Raw genomic sequence first — 22500 nt, 5'->3', positions numbered from 1 at the left:
TGCCACTTTTCTTTATATTATTTTTAAGGTCTTTCTTCTTGATGGACGTCTCTCTAATTTCCCCATTGCACAATAGCACTCGAGAGTTGAAGCGAAGACGCAACGCCATGGCCGCTCCAAATGAATTCTCCGTGTATTTTATAATTTCCTTATATTTTTATCTATTTACTTATGAATTTATTAATTGATTTTTTTCTATTATAATGACTGATCTCTTCTTTCTGTATTTCCAGTTACCTCCTGTTACTTCTTTCAAATGAATACCATATTCTTTGGACGCTTGAATTTCAAGTCAATGGCCCCTGCGGTGGGCTTGTTCCATATGAATAGGGTTCATCTTCTGAATAATAATAATAATAATAATAATAATAATAATAATAATAATAATAATAATAATAATAATAATAATAATAATAATAATAATAATAATAATAATAATAATAATAATAATATGAATTTCAAGCCAATGGCCCCTCTGGTGGGCTTATCCAATATGAATAGAGTTCATCTTCTGAATAATAATAATAATAATAATAATAATAATAATAATAATAATAATAATAATAATAATAATAATAATAATAATAATAATAATAATAATATTCTTTATCTTGGTTTTATATCCTGCTCATCATTTCCCCATTACTGATCAAGATTTATCTAATATCTCTCCGACTCGGTAAAACAAGTTTTTCTGTACCATCCGAATCGTCGACGCTATGAACGAGAAGCCCATTCAAAGAAAGGAAACGTGAATCTAATAGCCATTTCAGAGCGAGAATGCACGACGCAGAGAAATCATCTTTCGCACAGAAATGAAACGGACACTAAATCTCTCTGTATACCGTAATAAATCGCGAACCTGGCCCATTATTTCGAGGCAAATGGCCCTAATATCTCGAGACATAACTCAAGATAAAACTAGAAATTGTTAGCAGGAATGTGATATCACTTGCCTTGCGTGTTGTCAGCTGGAGAACCGGGAAATACGCGAAGGTTTAACCCCTCTTTCCAAGACAGCCATGAATGCCTCGACTGATCACTTTGAAAAACGCGACCTCTCCTCTATACTGACATCACATGCACTGGCTCCAAGACAGTACAACAGCTCCTTTTTCCATCAATGAACGCGTGATGACGTTTCAAAAAGGGGGCGTGGCTTTACGCTTGACATATGACGTTCCCCTTAGCCAATGAGAGAACGTGTCACTTGGCACTCCTTTTGTGATGTCAATCATCTCAGCCAATGAGGGAGATTCTTTTCCTTTATCTTTAGCCGTGCCTGAATAATGACGTCATCAACGTCAACCAATCAGAGCGGGAGAATCGTCGGCGTAATCGCACGTCATCGAGAATGAATGGAACAGACATTATTATAGAGAGACACTGATCTTATGAATGAAAGGTGAGTGGGAGGTGTAGGCGTTTGTTTTCTATACGTCTGTGAAACATGGGAAAATTAATACCGAGAAATTCAAGTAAATGATCTTCCCACAATGTCCACTATCTTATCATGCGAAGATTTTACGAGACTCGCCTACAATAAATAATTTATGGAGACTAAATAAAGATACATTTAATTAAATAAATACAGAAATAGAATAATAGAATAAAATAGCACAAAGAACGTTATGAGATTAATATAAAACAAACAAGAAAAAAAATTCCACACCCTGGTGGTACAGGGAAAGAAACGCATGTATGTGGGATAAGAAGGCTTGACGGGGTGTTCGCAGTTCCGACAGAGTAGGGACCGAAAAAGTACTTGCAAAAACAGACAATAATACACATTACATTACTGGTATGATTGTTTATCTAGGTATATATACTACAAATATCCGTATCTTATTTTCGTCATTTTTCATAAAGATCTGACCTCGCCATTACGTTAAAGTTTCCGTCTAAAGTACTCATTCTTATTTTACTTTAATATTATTTAATTATAGAGGAAATAGGAAAAAAATATAAGATATAAAACTATCGTAGAATAAATTTTATTCTCATCCCAATAACGGATAGAAAACAGAAATTTAATAAAAAAAAAAGGAGAATATATTTACGAAGCTTCAGCTCCGCGATATGAGGAGAGAGAGAGAGAGAGAGAGAGAGAGAGAGAGAGAGAGAGAGAGAGAGAGAGAGAGAGAGAGAGAGAGAGAGAGAGAGACTTCATCTAATTACGGAATGGTTTCAAATATTCCAGATTTTTTCAGAAGCGTCTTTATATCCTTGGTCATATTTCATCTCGATATTTTCAATCTAGAGAGAATTCAGGCTTTCGAAAATGTAATTAATTTACCATATATATATATATATATATATATATATATATAAAATATATATATAATTATATATATATATATATATATATATATAATTTTTTTGCAGGGGTATAGAGGACAGAGAATTTTTTATTGTATTCTTTTCTATTCTTATTCCAATTCAATTTAAGAAACAGAAAATGGAATATTACGCAGATTTATACCGAATACACCAATATTCAGGGTATCACTATAATACTTGATTTAACATATATTCCAATAATTCAAAAGTTAAGTTATATAACGAATCTACACTAACACTGAGTGACAAGAAAACAATTCGTTTCGCATAAATTCCAACGATTTCTCCTAAAATGAATAAATATGGTAAATTTGCAAGTAAACGAAAATTAATTATACATACATTCCAGCAGCATCTCCAAAAAAATTAATCTAATAATTTACAAACAACTGAAAAATGACTCCCAAAACAATGCTGTTCTGAAACACTGAACCAGTGCAACCCACGAAACGATGAAGGCGAAGTACTGCACCCCATTTCATCACGCAAGCATAAACGCAGCAAAGGAGCGAGTCATCATTAGCCAAGCAAATTGGAATATGGCCAATCATTCCGGTGGGAATTGGAATATTACGTCATCCGACCGGGAGCGACAATTCTTTTTCCTTTGGTGGGGCGAATACTGGTCTAGTTGTTTGTGAGAGATGATGTTAGCAGTTATTATAAGGGGAAATATTGGAAATCTTGGCTGTAGTATATAGGGAAATATTGGCAGGAGTATATGGGGGAATTTTGGCAGAAGTATATAAGGAAATATTGGCAGAAGTATACATGGAAATATTGGCAGAAGTATATAGGGAAATATTGGGAGAAGTATATATTGAAATACTGGCAGAAGTATATAGGGAAATATTGTTAGAATTATATAGGGAAATATTGGCAGAAGTATATAGGGAAATATTGGCAGAAGTATATAGGGGAATATTGGTAGAAGTATATATTGAAATACTGGCAGAAGTATATAGGGAAATATTGTTAGAATTATATAGGGAAATATTGGCAGAAGTATATAGGGAAATATTGGCAGAAGTATATAGGGAAATATTGGCAGAAGTATATAGGGAAATATTGGCAGAAGTATATAGGGAAATATTAGCAGAAGTATATAGGGAAATATTGGCAGAAGTATATAGGGGAATATTGGCAGAAGTAAACAGGGAAATATTGGCAGAAGTACATGGGGAAATTTTTATTGGAAGAAATATATAGGGAAATATTGGCAGAAGTATATAGGAAATATTGGAAGAAGTATATACGGAAATAGTGGCAGAAGTACATAAGGAAATATTGGCAGAAGTATATAGGGAAATAGTGGCGAAAGTATTTGGGAAACTATGAGCTTTTATCTAATGTGTAACGGGACAGTGAAGAGATGAAGGAAATAAGAGAGGCGAAGAAAATAATGAAATTTTTCGAGGGTACAAAAGATGGTATGAATAACAAATGTAAGATGAAAAATATTATTATTATTATTATTATTATTATTATTATTATTATATGTTTAAAATCCACAATTATATGAAAAACTGTGTTATTTGTTTACTGATATAATTGTCGATTTTCAAAATACATTTACTCACCAAACTGAAAATTTTATTATTATTATTATTATTATTATTATTACTGCTTAATCTTCAGGAACACCATCTTCATGGCTGTAATGAAGATTCTATGATTAATAATAATAATAATAATAATAATAATAATAATAATAATAATAATAATAATATCGCTATCATTGTGATTTGGTTATATACTAAAAATACAAATATAAATGTTTTTACACAAAACGTTCTTCTATTAAAGACAAATTGACAGTAACTGTGATATTAATTCTTTTCAATAAAAATGTTTTTCCAACCAAACGCTCTCTGTTTGAACACAAATTGACAACAACAATAACAACAACAATAATAATGACATCAAACTGCAGGCCTAGATGAAAGAAAAATGTTCATACGAACGTTTTTTTTTTTTTTTTACACCGGCGCTCTCTTTTTTAAACGTTCACGGTCGATCATCAAAGCAGCAGAGGGTCTCAAAGAGATATTTCTAGATTGAATGCAGGGGAAATTTCCAGGAAACCTTTATATCTGTGAGATTCGGTTCTCAAAATACTTCCTATCAGCCATGTCTTTCATGGATAGCAGTATTCAGTAAATAAGTCTTATCTTTTGATTGCGTCGTTCATATTTGTTTACATGTATACATGCCTTCATACATACATACATACATACATACATATATTACATATATACATATGTAATATATAAATAAATATATATGTATATGCATACATATATGTATATGCATGCCTCCATACATACGTGCATTATATACATACATACATATACACATACATATATATATATATATATATATATATATATATATATATATATATATATATATATATATATATATATATATATATATATATATACATATAATTAGAATGAAATGGCTGACCATATACATTCTAATCACTTAACAAAGGCATGTCAGCGACTATCATACGTCCATACATACATACGTACATTCATATACACCACATTCATACATGTATACACACATACATACACATATATACGTACATTAGCATACTGTACAACCCCACCCACTCATGCCAAATTACAGACACCAATTTAAAAGAATTATCTAAAAAAAAAAAAAAAAATAGCACCATGCATAAACATTCAGCCATCAGCACAAAGCACTAAGCCTGTGCACTGGGAGAGAGAGAGAGAGAGAGAGAGAGAGAGAGAGAGAGAGAGAGAGAGAGAGAGAGAGAGAGAGAATAGGGGAAATTCCTCAGGGCAATAACATGAAAGTGAGGGAGAAATTTCCGTCTCAGAATTTGGAATGTTTCAAATAATCTACTTCACCTTTCCCCTTCAGGTAAGATATCCGGCGGATGGGACACTTCCTGCAATTTCCTCCTTTTTCCTTCCTTCATCTTCTTTAGATGGTGTTCGGAAAAGACAGAGTTTTTATGCCCAGCAAATCCCCCCCCTTTTTTTTTTTATCTTTATAGAGCGTTGGTGACCATCAGGAAATGTCGGCCTAATATATGACGGTTCGTGGGCAGTGAGAAATTGCCGTTCTTTGGTGGTCAGTTCGTAGACGACAAGAAAATTATTGTTTTTGTTTCCTCGTATCCCATTTCCAATGAATGAGTGAGTGAATGGAGCGGTTACAAATTGCTGTTATTACCATTCCAAATCATACACATACAAACACACACACACACACACACACACACACACACAAGATGAATACACCCAATCAGCTGACGCGTTGGGAAGCAATGTCATCTTCTGACATATGTCTTCATAACCACAGAGGTATTAATCAATTTCTTATAAAAAATACAAATGTTTTGCACCTTTCCACTGAGTGCCCAGTGACTTATCGAGACTTATTGACAGACTAACTGATTTCTGCAGACTGTCATTACAGAACCAATGAATGGATCTTTTGAAACTTTGTTAGAAAATAAATTGAAAAATAGTCTAACAATGACAGCCTGGAATTTAAGGGTAACAGAACGTTGTGTATAATTTATATGTTTATCTACGCAGGCTGACAGACTGCAGGATCAAGAAAATATAACCTAACTGACAAGCTGCAAGATAAAAAAAAAAAAATGATTTATTTAATAGCCTGCAGGATCAAGAATAGAAACCCCATTTGACAGACTGCAGGGTCAAGAAAACAATGTTTTACATACTGAGATAAGTTTCTATATTGCTTTAACTGGATATTGACCAAAAAGTGTCCAATCTGAAATGGAAACCAACCATCTCGTTCGGACCGCTTAAAAAAAAATCGTCTGTTCCACAAACAACGATACAACATGAATACATTTTGTTTTTTCCGCGAGAGACGAGAAATTCCAGTCTATATATAGAATAAGCATGTATGACGTCACGGGAAACTAGAATCATAACAATATCTTTCGGTGTCTGACGTCATCGTACTGGAATCGGAATAAGCTCAGGGGGAATCACGCCTCAGGATAATGTAAGGGGTTTATGCACTCGAGGAATGAATGGGAAGTTTTATTTATACTTTTTTTTTTTAAAGAAATAAACTGGTTATGATGGTGACGTGTATTGTGTACAAATGCTACTCCCTACCACTTACGTAATAATAATAATAATAATAATAATAATAATAATAATAATAATAATAATAATAATATATTGTCTACCACTGATACTCTCTGCCGCTACTATATAATAATAATAATAATAATAATAATAATAATAATAATAATAATAATAATAATAATAATAATAATGTATTGTCTATAACAGCTAATCCCTACCACTACTATAATAATAATAATAATAAAAATAATAATAATAATAATAATAGTGGTAGTATTAAACGGATCGAGAACTTGAATGACGTAAGACTCCAATTATTCTTTTATGAATGAAGCTAAATAAATACCAAGATGACGTAGTTTTTTTTTTGTGTGATTGAAGCCACAATAATGATGTTTTTAGAATTTCCTTGTATTGTTCAGAGAGAGGCTCTCTCTCTCTCTCTCTCATTCTACTTTTATAATGATCATACGCATTGGAAAATGTGTTTAACGACAAAAGTAATGCAGGTAAAATGTGATATTTGTCGTGACAAGGAATACTCGTATTATGTGGACAAGGAATTGTGATATCATATGGATCTGTGGGCAGTAATTAAACCTTTATCCAAAACACCATATAATTAAATACAAAAAGAAATTTACGCATAAACTCAACTTCATTACGTAACTAAAGAAATAACTGCATACCCAAGAACACGAACACAAATACAAAACACAAATACAAACACACACACACACTTCCAATCTACCATCGATCATTCAACACAATTACTACATTTGCCGACGGAGGCTCGTCACGACCAATAAGCGAGGTCATTCGACATAAACGAAAACGGCTAATTACGCTAACACACTGACAAACAAACAGCCGGCGTATCCCATTTACATGCAAATTAGCTCGTCGCTTCCGCTAATTTCCTTAGCGTCTCCGCTCCTTTTTCCAAAGCCGATGCCCTCATTAACGGCCTCCGCTGTAACTCGAAAACATCGTCTGTACCCGTTGTAATCTTAAGAAGTCGGGCAATTAAAACTGCCCCCCCCCCTCCTCAGCCCCACCTCGTTCAGCCGGGCGTCAGTGTACTTTCCTACGAGCCGAGGCAGACGGTTGGTCGACGCATTCCGCTCTCCGCCAATCGCGCTGCAGCGCGGCTTGGCTACAGAAGCCGAGGCTTAGTCGGGATGAGTCCCGGGCCTCTTACTAAGGTTTCCCGATAATTCGTCGATACTTTGTTAATTAGAATGGGAGAGGTCGGTCTTCTTAGGAAGAATTTCATCCAAAGGCGGATATCATTAAAGATTACAGTATCTCGGCGTTCAATAAGTTATGCTGATGGCCGTAATTAACTTTGCCAAAATCTGGGCACGTTTGGTAAGAATAGCGAACGTGATACAGGATAAAATCCGATAATTGACGGGTTATAAAGGCAGGGGGAGATAGAAAGGTGATAGTTACGGACACACACACAGACACACAGAATTTAAATAGCAATTTGCTACTTATTGTATCTGTAAACATAACATTTCATCATTTAATAAGTTCGCTAAACCGTAAGGGGTTTACCACCCACATTTAACTTACTATTGCTACATCTATACAATATAATATCCTTTAAAATAACTACACATTGTTTTTTCCCTGATTCGGGCGCACATACTGACATTTTGAAATAAGACTCAAAATATCTCTTGAAAAATACTGTGTATAGTTTAGGAAGTTACAAGGCTATGTGAAAGTCTACAGTCACTGATAGTTGTACTGCATGTGAGACTATAGATATATATATATATATATATATATATATATATATATATATATATATATATATATATATATATATATATATATATATATATATATATATATATAATTTTGAAAGGCTATAAAAATTCAAATAAAATACGTAGTGACTTTCAAGGAAATAGCCTATACTGTATACTGTACAAGTAGGAATGAGTAAGTTAAATGTGGGTATCAAACTCCGTAGAGTTTATCTTGGTTTACGTGGCTTTCTCGCTCAGAATTTTAATTTGCGTATGTTAGGCTTACCGATGCAATAATTAGCAGATTCTAGTTCAAATTCAGTATACAAAGAGTTTTTGTATCTTGCATTGAATAAGTACACGTAGTTGTAATATCTGAGAACTAAATGTAGAGCATCAAGTTGGATATTATGACGTCACGGTTCTATTCAATCAATTTCTCTCATAATTCTATAATTGCATTCAGTTTCAGGCTGTTGGCTAAAGATGAAGGCTAACAGACAAAAATATTGATAGATTCCTGATAATAATTGTGAAAATTCTTATCATAAAACCCAGATACTGAAAAAAAGAATAAAATTACTTATTTATGAAAGTAAAATAATTCTTAAAAACTGAAAAGAAATAAAAGATGATATTTGATAGCCATTCCACCAATCCACGACGAAAGAAGAGACCCCTAAATGAAATTTGGCATCAGCGTGAAATATTTTTGGTATCCCCGTCCCACAGAGTCAATGGACGTTGAAATAATAGTTATTATGGCTCAGCTGAGCAGCTCTTAATAAAAAAAAAATAGAAGAAAACTATTCTCTCTGTCATCTTCCGCTTTGGCAGAGAAACGGGCAAAGTTGTTTGAATTCTGCTGATGTTTCCCGACTCTAAAACCACATGACTTTGGACTTACTTAGTGAAGTTTATATTTTCCACTGCCCTGATATGGGGTTGAGTTATTTCATTTATTGGCCAACTTTTACACGAAAACTCCCCTGCGCCTATTTATTATTATTATTATTATTATTATTATTATTATTATTATTATTATTATTATTATTATTATGAAACAAAGTAAGTATATCTTAGTTTCACCAGACCACTGAGCTGATTAACAGCTCTCCTAGGGCTGGCCCGAAGGATTAGACTTATTTTACGTGGCTAAGAACCAATTGGTTACTTAGCAACGGGACCTACAGCTTATTGTGGAATCAAGCACACCAAAGGGGCCACTGACTTGAAATTCTTTAAGCTTCCAAAGAATGTTGTTTTCAACCTTCCACCGCAGCAGACCCCACACTGCAGCAGTAACTGATCATGAAACAGAGCCAGTGATTTTTCATCCCACTGGGGGAGACGCTAACCCGCGACATCTGAGTGGCATGCCATGACAAACTAACTACTAGTGTTGACACTATGTTGGTATAATGGAAATTATTTGAAATGTTACATAAAGATACTGAGAGAGAGAGAGAGAGAGAGAGAGAGAGAGAGAGAGAGAGAGAGATGACATCTGAAATATAAATCCGAATTCGCTGATTACGAGAGAAGGGACATTAAAAGCAACATTATATAATCACTGAGAGAGAGAGAGAGAGAGAGAGAGAGAGAGAGAGAGAGAGAGAGAGAGAGAGAGAGAGAGAGAGAGAGAGAGAGGAGTCTTAAGTTTAAATCCAAACTCACTGATTAAGAGAGAGGGGACATCTAAAAGTAACATCATACACTCAGCTAGAGAGAGAGAGAGAGAGAGAGAGAGAGAGAGAGAGAGAGAGAGAGAGAGAGAGAGAGAGAGAGAGAGAGGAAACCACTCACCACATAAATTTCCCCGCGAAGGGGGATTTTGACAGCAGCACAGAACCAAAATTAGTCTCCATCCACTGACATGCAAATGAACGCGAGGCGTCAGGCGCATAAAATCGAAAAGAGTAGCCATCACTGAAAGTGCTCCCCGTTCGGTGAATAGAAGAGTTCCCTCTGTCCCCTGATGGGATATTATAAAAAAAGTACTACCCCGTTCAAAATGACACGCAGCTTTAGACACTGCCCATCCATAAGCCAGATAACGCGGGGCAGAATTTAACGATTTGGGGCGTTCAGTTCCTCTCAATGGAACTGATCGATCATTCGTCGGGGTTTGCATTTAATGGAATAACATGCAGTGACATTGCATGCCATTGCATGCGGTCACAATGGCGAGAGCTGATTAAGTCAGCGGAGTGGTTTTTGGGTGAAAGGGGGCGTGTCAGACCAGAAGTCACCTGTCTGATTTCTTCATTTAAAATAAGGCAAAATCTGTGATTACGTTCTGAGGAGAAGTACAACTGCAATGAATATTATATCTACACAGGATGAACTGTCGTCTGTTCAGAATGTTTTAACACTGGAATTTTTAAAACGAGGCTAATTCGGAACTGAGGATAACAGTCAGACTCCACGTCTTTGACAGGAATATGTAGGAATGTGAATTGGTACGAAAACAGGACTAATACGAGTTCTCATACGAGTCTAGTTTGGACTCGTACCTAAAGTATTTCAACAAGAGAAGTCGCGTTCGAAATTAGTGATAAATAAAAAAATTATGTCAAAAAATCAACGTGACAAATTCTCTGTCGAAAGACCTTATTCATTTCACTAAACTATCCCTCCCTGAGAGAGAGAGAGAGAGAGAGAGAGAGAGAGAGAGAGAGAGAGAGAGAGAGAGAGAGAGAGAGAGAGAGAGAGAGAGTATGTATCCAGTTATTGGGGAAGAGATTTTGAGCCAAACCGGGCCACTGGAGTACGGAGTTAAAAATAGGATCCACCCATTGACATGCAAATGAACAGGAATCAGGTGAATAAAATCGCCGTGTACCTATCAGGAGGAGGAGGAGGAGGAGGAGGAGGAGGAGGAGGAGGAGGAGGAGGAGGAGGAGGAGGAGGAGGAGGAGGAGGAGGAGGAGGAGGTTGTGCTTCTCATTCAGCGAATAGAAAAGTGTCCCCTCTCCTAATGGGATATGATAGAAAACGACAATCTCGTTAAATGGCCCAAAGCTTCAGAGATTGGACGTCCATCAGCCGAATATCATCATAGGGACGGAACCAGCGATTCGGGGGGGTGAGAGAGAGAGAGAGAGAGAGAGAGAGAGAGAGAGAGAGAGAGAGAGAGAGAGAGAGAGAGAGTACCCTCCGCGGAATGAATCGGTCCTTTGTCGGGGTTCATATTTAATGAAATGCCCCATACGCGAATGGAACGGCGATTGGTGCGGTCAGGAATGATGGCGGATTCTGGTAAAATCATAATTGGACAAGAATAAAAAAAGAATATCAAATTTAGGCCAAAGGCCAAGCGCTGGGACCTATCAGGTCATTGAGCGCTGAAAGGAAAATTGACAGTAGGAAAACATCGTGACTGCACTGTGAAACAATTGTTAGAGAAGGTGGAAAGTTAGATGGAAGAAAGTATGAACGGGGGTACAGTAAAAGGAATGACACGGGTTGCAACTAGAGGCCGAAGGGATGCTGCAAAGTAATGCCTACAGCGCACCGCGTGAGATGCACGGACAGCACCAGCCCCCTACGGGGATAAAAAGCTTGACAATTCAGAACATGAACTACTCTTGAATTGCAACAAAACAGGACATACCAGAATATCATGCTAAAAGGTCAGTTGGAAATGAGAGAGAGAGAGAGAGAGAGAGAGAGAGAGAGAGAGAGAGAGAGAGAGAGAGAGAGAGAGAGAGAGAGAGAGAGAGAGAAGGGAATTCCGCTAGCTACCAGGTATTTTTGGCAAATGATGCGAAAAGGAAATTAAGCCAGTCCGAAGGGATGAATATGAGAGAGAGAGAGAGAGAGAGAGAGAGAGAGAGAGAGAGAGAGAGAGAGAGAGAGAGAGAGAGAGAGAGAGAGAACCATAATACCGATTCAGTTACGAAGGAGACTGGGCTAAAACCTCACCTCTCGTGTACGGAGGTAAAAGCAGGGGACATCCAATGACATGCAAATGAGCAGGCATCGAGAGAGAGAGAGAGAGAGAGAGAGAGAGAGAGAGAGAGAGAGAGAGAGAGAGAGAGAGAGAGAGAGAGAGAGAGAGTTCCCACCACTGAATGAGCTTCCCATTCTGCGAACTGAAAAAGCCCTATCCTCTCCTATTGGGAAGAGTAGACAAAATGAATGCCAAATGGCTCAGCTTTAAATACTGGACGTCAAATTAATCTTTTTGTACTTTTTTTTCTGTAATTATGAAAATGATGCCTTAATCCAAAAATAGAATTAGCATACGCCAGACATCACGAAAACCCAAAGGCTCCTTTATTCTAAAATGTCTACAACATGGACTTTTTACCAAAATACTACAATTATTTCGTATATTCAACCCAAAAGGTCTGTATCTTGGGCACTGCTCTCTAAATCTGATGCACTGAATATCACTGCCAATTTTCCTGACTCCTAGCGACACAACGAGGAAGTAATGAACTCGAGAGTTAACTAGAGCATAAACGACCAGTAAGATATGATTCAGAGCACTCTGGAATTTTTGTAAGTACGAGATACTTGGGATGTCCACTGATAGGGGTAAGGCTAATTAAGATCCATTCTTAAGAAAGTGTTCCAGCTGATCGGTCCACCAAACTCGACCAAGGTCAAATTTAACATCTACCATAAGAATGCTCTTGCTACCGCCCAACTGTCTACATTCACCAGTGATCAGAACTGAAGAACTGTCAATAGAAATATGTTTTTTAACTGCATTTTTTGGGGGGACCTTCCAGATTTCACACACATACATACTCGCATATACAAATAGGATATATCACGTAAAGGTTTGTAAACAACTGTACCTACATTTCCAAAACAAGTCTAGAACATCAAAGAACAACGTTGTACCTACATCATCTAACAGATTTTAAACCCCTGAGAAAGAGAGAGAGAGAGAGAGAGAGAGAGAGAGAGAGAGAGAGAGAGAGAGAGAGAGAGAGAGAGAGAGAGAGAGAGAGAGATCTTCCCATACGTACAAGATCAGAACATCAAAGATAACGACCTTGTACCTGCAACACCTCCCAGATTAACCCAGTGCAAAATCTGCGACCAAACGGCTTGACATTAAGAATCGATCGAGCTGACTTTCGTTTTGTTTGTAAGATATTCATCAAGGTTACCGGTTTGTTCGTTTTTAGAAGGTCAACGACAAAACTACGTCATGGTTATGATTTATTATTTTTTTTTATTTCTATTCCTGTTGTTTACGAGGTGCGTTCGCTTCAAATTTTTTCTCCCTCTGAATCTGTTGTTTACAAGATGCGTTCGCTTTGCATGGTTGCTTTGATAAATTTCTGTTATTGTATTCTGTTGTTTACGAGATGCGTTCGTTATGATATTTTCTGGAATGTTGACCGTTGACCCGTTGACTGCAGAGAGAGAGAGAGAGAGAGAGAGAGAGAGAGAGAGCTTGGGAGAGGGAGAATTTCATCAGAGTAAATTTAAAGGAAAAACAAATTACTGTAAAAAAGGAAAAAACAAATTACTGCAAAAGGCACAAGACGAGAGAGAGAGAGAGAGAGAGAGAGAGAGAGAGAGAGAGAGAGAAGCGCTCTCCCCCGGCGACCGTCGTCTTTGGTGGCTTCCTTCCCCATCTGGACGCAGTCTTTGAACTTTTGTCGATCATTCTGGCCACCGACAAGAGACGGAAAACACTGCATAGAGTTGCACGATTTGTCTTGACATTGGCGACTGGGGAAACAGAATAGAAAGGATTCTTTTTTTAAAAATTTGATTTTATTCTCTTAATTATCTGTGGTGTTTGTTGTTCGTTAATCATGGGTAATATCCCGTTTTGAATGGGAGTATTCGCTCAGTAGACTATGCAAGAGATTGTGTATGTGTATACATGTATGTATATGTATTTATACATATGTATATATATGAGTGTGTATACATATATATATAATATATACATACATATGTACATTCATACAAACATACCTTGAAATAACACGAAACACATCGGCACCTTAATCTTTCATATATATATATATATATATATATATATATATATATATATATATATATATATATATATATATATATATATATGTACATTCATACATACATACGTACATACATACCTTGAAATAACACGAAACACATCGGCACCTTAATCTTTCACTTAACCCTCGAGTTCCCTGATATATTAGATAATAGCTAATATCGACGACTATGAACACTCTTGAAAAAAAAAAATATAAACATACAGAAAAAGCGCAACAGTGACTTGGCTCAATCAAACATTTCTCGAGTGAACATAAAAAAAAATATAACAATGATATAAAGGAAGAAGTGACTTTTTCCATTACCTTTTTTTAACATCGAAGACTCGAAATATCCCTACGCAAAAAATTAACGTTTGTGAGGTGAGAGAGAGAGAGAGAGAGAGAGAGAGAGAGAGAGAGAGAGAGAGAGAGAGAGAGAGAGAGAGAGAGAGAGAGAGAGACTCCGACAGACAGACAGGAGTACTGTGGCCTTCCTTCAAAAGGTCATGTTGTTTATTATTCACGTCGCTGACCGAGATTTGCAACGTTCGAAGCCCCCAGGGTTTACGTCTGATTCTATTTGACGTCTGAGGCTGTACTTTTGTCTTTCCTGGTTATATTTGCTTGTGTATGTGTGTGTATGTATGTATGTATGTGTGTATGTTTGTATGGATGTATTGACAAGTTGCTGTATACAGACACTGATTCTATTTGACGTTGGCAGATAGATTTTTGTTTCCCGGTCAGATTTGTTTTTGTATGTATGTATGTATTGACAAGTTGCTGTATACAGACACTGCTTCATTCTGTTTGACGTTGGAGGCTACACTTTTGTACTACCTGGTTATTTTTGTATATGTATATATGTATGTATGTATGTATGTACTGACAAGTTGCTGTTTACAGACATCATGTACGTTCGTATGCAATTGGTTTTTGTTGTCCTATTCAGACACAGATTTTGGGGATTGCAAGAGCTACCGGTTCAGTGTTTATGCGTAAATGAATGAATGTACGATAATGCATACAAATATGTGTCAGTTCACATGGTACAGATAAAAATGTTTTGTATACATAAACATAAAACACACACACACACACACACACACACATATATATATATATATATATATATATATATATATATATATATATATATATATATATATATATATATATATATATATAAATATATATACTGTACAGGTGTTATATATATATGTCAATACCAGTACATAAATCGACCGAAGAGGAAATCTCACCAACAACACATTCTATCGCCTCGCAACACCTGCATCTACCAGTACAAAAAGTCTCATGAGTAGCACGTCGGCCCGATAACACAAGAAGACGGATATAATTTTACTTTAGCTGACTAAGCACAAAAACCTCATCAATCGCCTTTCGTCACCAAATCAAAGAGGATTTAAAGTTAACTCCCTTACAGGCTAGCCACAAAAGCACTCATCAGTAGCACGTTGAACCCCACCCTTAAGAGGAGACAGGGAATGAATGCTTTATCCCCCACAAAAGCCTAATCAGTAGCACGTCGTCCCCCAGTATAGCAAGAGACTTAACCCTTTCAGCCTCAGAAACTAGAAGACAAAGCACGTCGCCCCTTGATATAACCTTGATATAACAGGACATAAATCATCTGTTGTAGCTTCAGAAACTAGAAAACAAGGGCCCATCAGTAGCACGTCGCCCCTTGACATAAGAAGACAGATTTAACCCTTTCAGTCTCAGAAACTGTCCCTCAAATCCAACCTGATTAGTCACCGTCCATATAATCCTTATCATCTACTCACTACTCGACAGCAAGGGCGTCCCTTCGTCCCCTCCCACGTCAGGAGAACTCGTAGGCACTCACCTGGGGGTAAGAGGATTAACTGAGGGTTGAGGCTGCTCCTGCAGTAGACCGCAAACACCATCACCACCGCCAACCCGCGCAACCCCCACCCTCACCATAGCACCTGGAAAGATAGTGAAGATAGTGAATAAATAGTGAGTATTTTGATGATGATGATATACATTAGCTAATCATATTTCTCCATCTTAGGAAACAGGGGAATGGTGTGTGAAGTTCAATGCAACTGGAAGAAAACAGATTGAAGTTGTTGACGCCTTGTTTTTCTTCCATTCTTCCCATATGTTCAGACCATTTTTAAAACACGCCACTCCTTCCTGTTGCGTACGCAAGCCTTATTACCATAACCCCACATTGTATCCCCATAACTTTCACCTTTCCTAATTCTTCAGAAGTCACATTTTCCACGTGTTTAATTTGTAGTTTTCCATTATCCACATTAACTGACAAGAGATACATACATATATATAAGTATATATTTATATATATAAAATATATATTATACACATACACGTACATACACGCATACAAACATATGTACATGCTTATATAAATTCATATATACACATAAAACAAACACCATAATTAATAACTCATTCTTCATAAAACTCTTAAAAAAAAAAGAATAAAAATTCGTTATAAGAAACCTGTTGATAAGCAAAAATAATTTCCTGGACGTCGAGAGCGAGGAAACAAGAAAGGTGATTTGGAGGTGAATGACTTTAGGCTGAAAAAAGTATTAAAACCAGGTCGAGAGAGAGAGAGAGAGAGAGAGAGAGAGAGAGAGAGAGAGAGAGAGAGAGAGAGAGAGAGAGAGAGAGAGTCTAACGGGAAAGAAACAAAGGATGAGGGAATTCCATGATATAGCATGAATAATGGAAGAGAGAGAGAGAGAGAGAGAGAGAGAGAGAGAGAGAGAGAGAGAGAGAGAGAGAGAGAGAGAGAGAGAGAGAGTTATCAAAAGGAAGAACCCTATGCCATGAAAGAAACAAAGAACAAAGGAATTCCAAGATGATATGAATAATGAGAGAGAGAGAGAGAGAGAGAGAGAGAGAGAGAGAGAGAGAGAGAGAGAGAGAAGTTGCAGTACTAAAGGGACGACCCTTTCTCTGCGAAAGAATTAAAGCAAAGAATGAAAACATGAAGAGACAAAGAAGATTAATGAGAGAGAGAGAGAGAGAGAGAGAGAGAGAGAGAGAGAGAGAGAGAGAGAGAGAGAGAGAGAGAGAGAGTTGCAGTAGTAAAGGGACGACCCTTCCTTCAAAAGAACAAAAGGAAAAAGCGAAAAGAACAAAAACATGAAGAGACAAAGAAGATTAAGAGAGAGAGAGAGAGAGAGAGAGAGAGAGAGAGAGATTATTCTGTCCCAAGTGTCTTCAGTTATGAAAGGCTAATCAGTCTTTCCTAGCAATGACTCTAGTTTTCTTTAAGTGCGCCTCTGAGCCGCCGTGTGTGTTCACGAAAGGGTCTGTGACGTGTAAATCGATCTACTGTAGTAGGGAGGGAGGTAGGGAGGGAGGGAGGGAGGGATGGGAGGGAGGGAGGGAGGGAGGGTGGGTGGGAGGGGAGTTATTCAGCTTTAACTTATCAGATATATTTCTGTATCTTTTTTCGTGCACACATATGTACAGTGTACTACATATCGTATGCGTGGTTCTGTACACAGACATGTATACATGTATATATGTGTGTGTGTATATATATATATATATATATATATATATATATATATATATATATATATATATATATATATATATATATATATATATATATATATATATATATAGAGAGAGAGAGAGAGAGAGAGAGAGAGAGAGAGAGAGAGAGAGAGAGAGTGATAACTGGCAATTGAGAGTAAGAAATGAAATTATGAATATGAAAATGGGTGTACAGAGAGAGAGAGAGAGAGAGAGAGAGAGAGAGAGAGAGAGTAATCACTGGAAAGTAAGAAAGTAAGTGCAAGGAAGAGTAACAAACTGTAATTATGAGTATGAAAATGGATGTACAGAGAGAGAGAGAGAGACTTAAATCTAACCCAACGCAGACTAATCTAAACAAAGATTAGCAACAAAAACTTCTATTTATGAAAAAAAACTACAACATAAATTTAATCTAATTCAAGCTAAAATATTCCACATAAAAATTAACAACTAACATTCGCATTGATAAAACAACCACAGCAAAAAGAGAAAACGGAAGCCGAACAACAAAGCAAAACAAACAAAAAACTGACTGGAAAAAGAACAACAATGCGAATGAACGCATTATTGACTTATGCATTCAAAATAATAAAGCGATACGGTTTTAGGCCGCTCATAAGCTCGTAATCCCCGGTTCTGATTGAATGCTGGGATTATGGAGAGAATTAAATACCACCAGTTTCCTGGCGATTTTGGTGATACTTTCCCGTGGACAGCCATGAGTGTTTGGTGTACAAAGGCCATGTATTATATGTATGTATGTATGTATGTATGTATGTATGTATGTATATATATATATATATATATATATATATATATATATATATATATATATATATATATATATATATGTATATATATATATGGTTATGGTTATGTAAGTCCTCCCCTTACCCACGTCAGACCTGGGTAAGCAAAGAGCTGGCTTCTCATAATTCAAAAGACAGACTTCCGGACTGCCTTTATCAAACCCTAGCTCACAGAGAGGGTATAAGAGACAGAGAAGGAACAAATAATTGTATAGTTTGTTTATCAAACTCGATCGAAAAAAGTTTCTGTTAAAAGGCAGCAGTCATGAAGCGAGGCAGGTAAAGATAAAAATGAAAAATGATGCAAAATTAAAGATGAAAGTTAAAATTAGCGTTTGACCCGGTTAAAATGACTTTTTTTAAAGTTTACTGAATGAAATTTGATTTGAAGGAATGAAAAGGAAGAAAACAAACATAAAACAAAATATCACTAACTTCTAACTATTAGTCTACCATCACAAAAATTATAGTTTTTTTTATCTAAAAACTAAGCTCTTTCATGAAAAATTCTAGACAAAAATAAGTAAATAGATGAATAAACACTAATATAAAAAATTCCAAACGAAAAGATAAAAGCACTGAAATTCACAACCAATCTTACACAAAAGTGCAAACGCGGACGCAAACATTTACACAAACTTTTCACAACACGGCAGTGACTCTCATTTCGTTCCCGAATTCGACAGAATACCTCCTCTCTCCCTTCCAATAAACCCTTGACACAGGGCTAGAGTTACAGTTATTGTTTTCATGACGCAAAATTGCATCGTGTTTGGAGGTCCCAATTAAAATGTCCTCGACAGAGAGAGATCCACTTACAGAATCTATAAACAAATGGTGTTTTTGGAAATACAAATATAAAAAGGTAAAAATGACGGGGGATATTATGTGAAATAGCTGGAAAGAGTCATTTAACGTCACTGGAGCCATTTGTGTCAAAAGGTGCAGTGGACTGTGATGGGAATAAATAACAATTTGGGTTGTTTCGATACAGTGATTCCTAAGATTAAAGGAAAACATCACTTGCTCTTTTTTCCAGTGTGTATCTGTTGATCTAGCGGTCAATTATGTACCTGGTAGGCAGTCAGCTGTGATGGTTTGCAGCTAAGGTTGAAAAGGGTTTTCAAAGGCCAGTGTAAGAGGTTAATGTTTTCTGTAGCCTCCAAGGAGACAATGGCATTTACATATAGTATATATATATATATATATATATATATATATATATATATATATATATATATATATATATATATATATATATATATATATATATATATATATATATATATATATATATATATATATATATATATATATATATATATTACACCATACTCACTGAACATTTGTAATGGTCAACGAAGATTCTAATTGGCTGTCGTATCAATATAACGTCATACCGGTTAAAGGTTCAAACTGGTTAATGTTTCAACGCCACGTTGTTGACAATGAAATTTTCGACTTATCAACCTATCAATATTATCTCATACACACTAAAAGAACGTCATGCTGAGCATAGTTTCACACTGGGAAAGGGAAAGAAGCTTATATGAAAATTACAGCGCACAAAAAAAAAAAATCATAAAAATTAGTGGAAAATTTAAAATTAAAACGTAAAAATCAAATAAAAAGTCATTAATTATAATAATGAAACGCACAATAAATCGTATTAATCTAGAAAACTTAAACTAAGAAAATATAACAGATTTAAGTAACATGACTAAAAGAAACAGGCTAAAATAAGCAGTAAAAGGAAAGAGAAAATTTTACCAAAAAGGTAAAAAAAAAAAAATGAAACAGCGAAAGCTTTCAAAAGAGAGCCGATGATGACGACAAGGAAATGGGGAAAAGAAAAATACGTAGATAGTCTCTTTAAGGAGGGCGATCCTGGTTTGCTGAGTCGACACGGCCCTGGACGCAAGACCAGAGAAGTAAAATTTACGAAAAAGGAAAAAAAAAAAAAAAAAAAAGAAATGTCTGCAAAGAGAGAGGGAAAAAACTCTGCTGCTTGAGAGAGAGAGAGAGAGAGAGAGAGAGAGAGAGAGAGAGAGAGAGAGAGAGAGAGAGAGAGAGAGAGAGAATTTGAGGAAATCAGTCTCTCTTGCCGAGCTGAATTTTATTTTTCTTACCTCTGTGGTGGAAGTATTGTATTTCAATCCAGCCCCTCATCGAAATCAAAGTTTGGAATTTAAAATTTTTATCATGTTTCTCTTTACTGTGGCTGATACGCCCTTCTAATGAACACCTTAATATTCTTTGGAAGCTTGAATTTCAAGCCATTGGCCCCTGTGGTAGGCTTGTTCCATATGAATGAGGTTCATCTTCTGAATAATAATAATAATAATAATAATAATAATAATAATAATAATAATAATATTCTTTGGAAGCTTGAATTTCAAGTCAGTGGCGCCCGTGGTAGGCTTGTTCCATATGAATAGGGTGCGTCTTCTAAATAATAATAATAATAATAATAATAATAATAATAATAATAATAATAACAACAACATTCTTTGGAAGCTTGAATTTCAAGTCAGTGGCCCCTGTGGTGGGCTGGTTCCATATGAATAGAGTGCATCTTCTAAATAATAATAATAATAATAATAATAATAATAATAATAATAATAATAATAATAATAATAATAATAATAATAAATATTTCTGTCATGCTTCTTTCACTGTTGTTCTCTGCATATAATTTCTTCCACGGTCCTCATCTTTCAAGGCCAATCATTTAGCAACACTCGAGACAATCTCTCCCTCACTTATCCTTTCCAGTCGTATGCTGAAGGAGTGGAGCTCAAAGGACCTGTTGATATCCTACACTATTGCAAAGTAGGAATAGGAACTTTGGGGAAGTGAATGGCAGGCGCCGGAAGAGATCTTGATAAAATCATTTCCATTTTATGGAAAGACTTTTTGAGAATGTGAAATTCATCGACTGACTTATTTTGATAGTCAGTTAATGACGTCACTGAAGGAAAGGTTGAAAAATAAACATCGCTTTTTAGTTTCCTGTAAAAGAAAACTATTGTGCCGGCTTTGTCTGTCCTTCCGCACTTTTTCCCGTCCGCCATCAGATCTTAAAAACTACTGAGGCTAGAGGGCTGCAAATTGGTATGTTGGCCATCCACCCTCCAATCATCAAACATACCAAGTTGTGCCCTCTAGCCTCAGTAGTTTTTATTTTATTTAAGGTTAAAGTCAGCCATAATCGTGTTTCTGGCAACGATATAGGATAGGCCACCACCGGGCCTTGGTTAAAGTTTCATGGGCCGCAGCTCATACAGCATTATACCGAGACCACCGAAAGATAGATCTAGTTTCAGTGGCCTTGATTATACGCTGTAGCGGCTGCACAGAATTTCTATTGCGTCGAAGAAACTTCGGCGCATTTTTTACTCTCTCTCTCTCTCTGTCTCTCTCTCTCTCTCTCAGTGAATGCTTCCTTATTTGGACAAAAGGTATTAGAAACGCTTCCTTAACAGAATGCAGATGGAATAATTTTCTTCAATTAATCAAAGCTTTTCTTACTAAATACAAGTAAAAAGAATTTTCTTAATAAAATGGGAGGAAATATACATCTTACTTTTTAAAGTGAGACATATCAAAACCAATTAAAATGGAGTAAATATCTCCTTTTCCTTGTACCCTGGAAACTAAACATTACACTGTTATAAAACTAAGCATAAATATGTTTTGCAGATATCCAGCACGCAGTTCTAAACACTGGTTCAATTATATTTTATATATATATTACCGTTACACTGTTATGAATATTAGTATAAATATGCTCTTGCAACGTCCATTATAAGTATGCTAAGTTCATACATAAATATTTGTGTAAACTTTCGTTTCTTTACTGTACCTCCTTTCATATTCTCTCTCTTCTATCTTACTTTCCTTAACC

The 22500-nt window shown here is 36.0% G+C and overlaps 1 protein-coding gene across 4 annotated transcripts in view; it reads right to left on the bottom strand.

Moving 5' to 3' along the window:
* The window catches only part of LOC136830653 (ras-like protein family member 10B), a 316363-nt gene that overhangs the window by 88357 nt on the left and 205506 nt on the right, over positions 1-22500 (bottom strand). For all 4 annotated transcript variants that reach the window (XR_010850690.1, XR_010850691.1, XM_067090255.1 and 1 more), the window contains exon 2: positions 16085-16187. Coding sequence is in view for 2 of the 4 variants with exons in the window: in XM_067090255.1 (XP_066946356.1) it covers positions 16085-16145 (61 nt within the window). In the remaining 2 variants the exon portion in view is untranslated. The remainder of the gene's footprint in view (positions 1-16084; positions 16188-22500) is intronic.

This window comes from Macrobrachium rosenbergii, chromosome 47 (assembly GCF_040412425.1).
Source record: "Macrobrachium rosenbergii isolate ZJJX-2024 chromosome 47, ASM4041242v1, whole genome shotgun sequence".
NCBI lineage: Eukaryota > Metazoa > Arthropoda > Malacostraca > Decapoda > Palaemonidae > Macrobrachium > Macrobrachium rosenbergii.
This window is presented reverse-complemented; position numbering and strand designations above follow the sequence as displayed.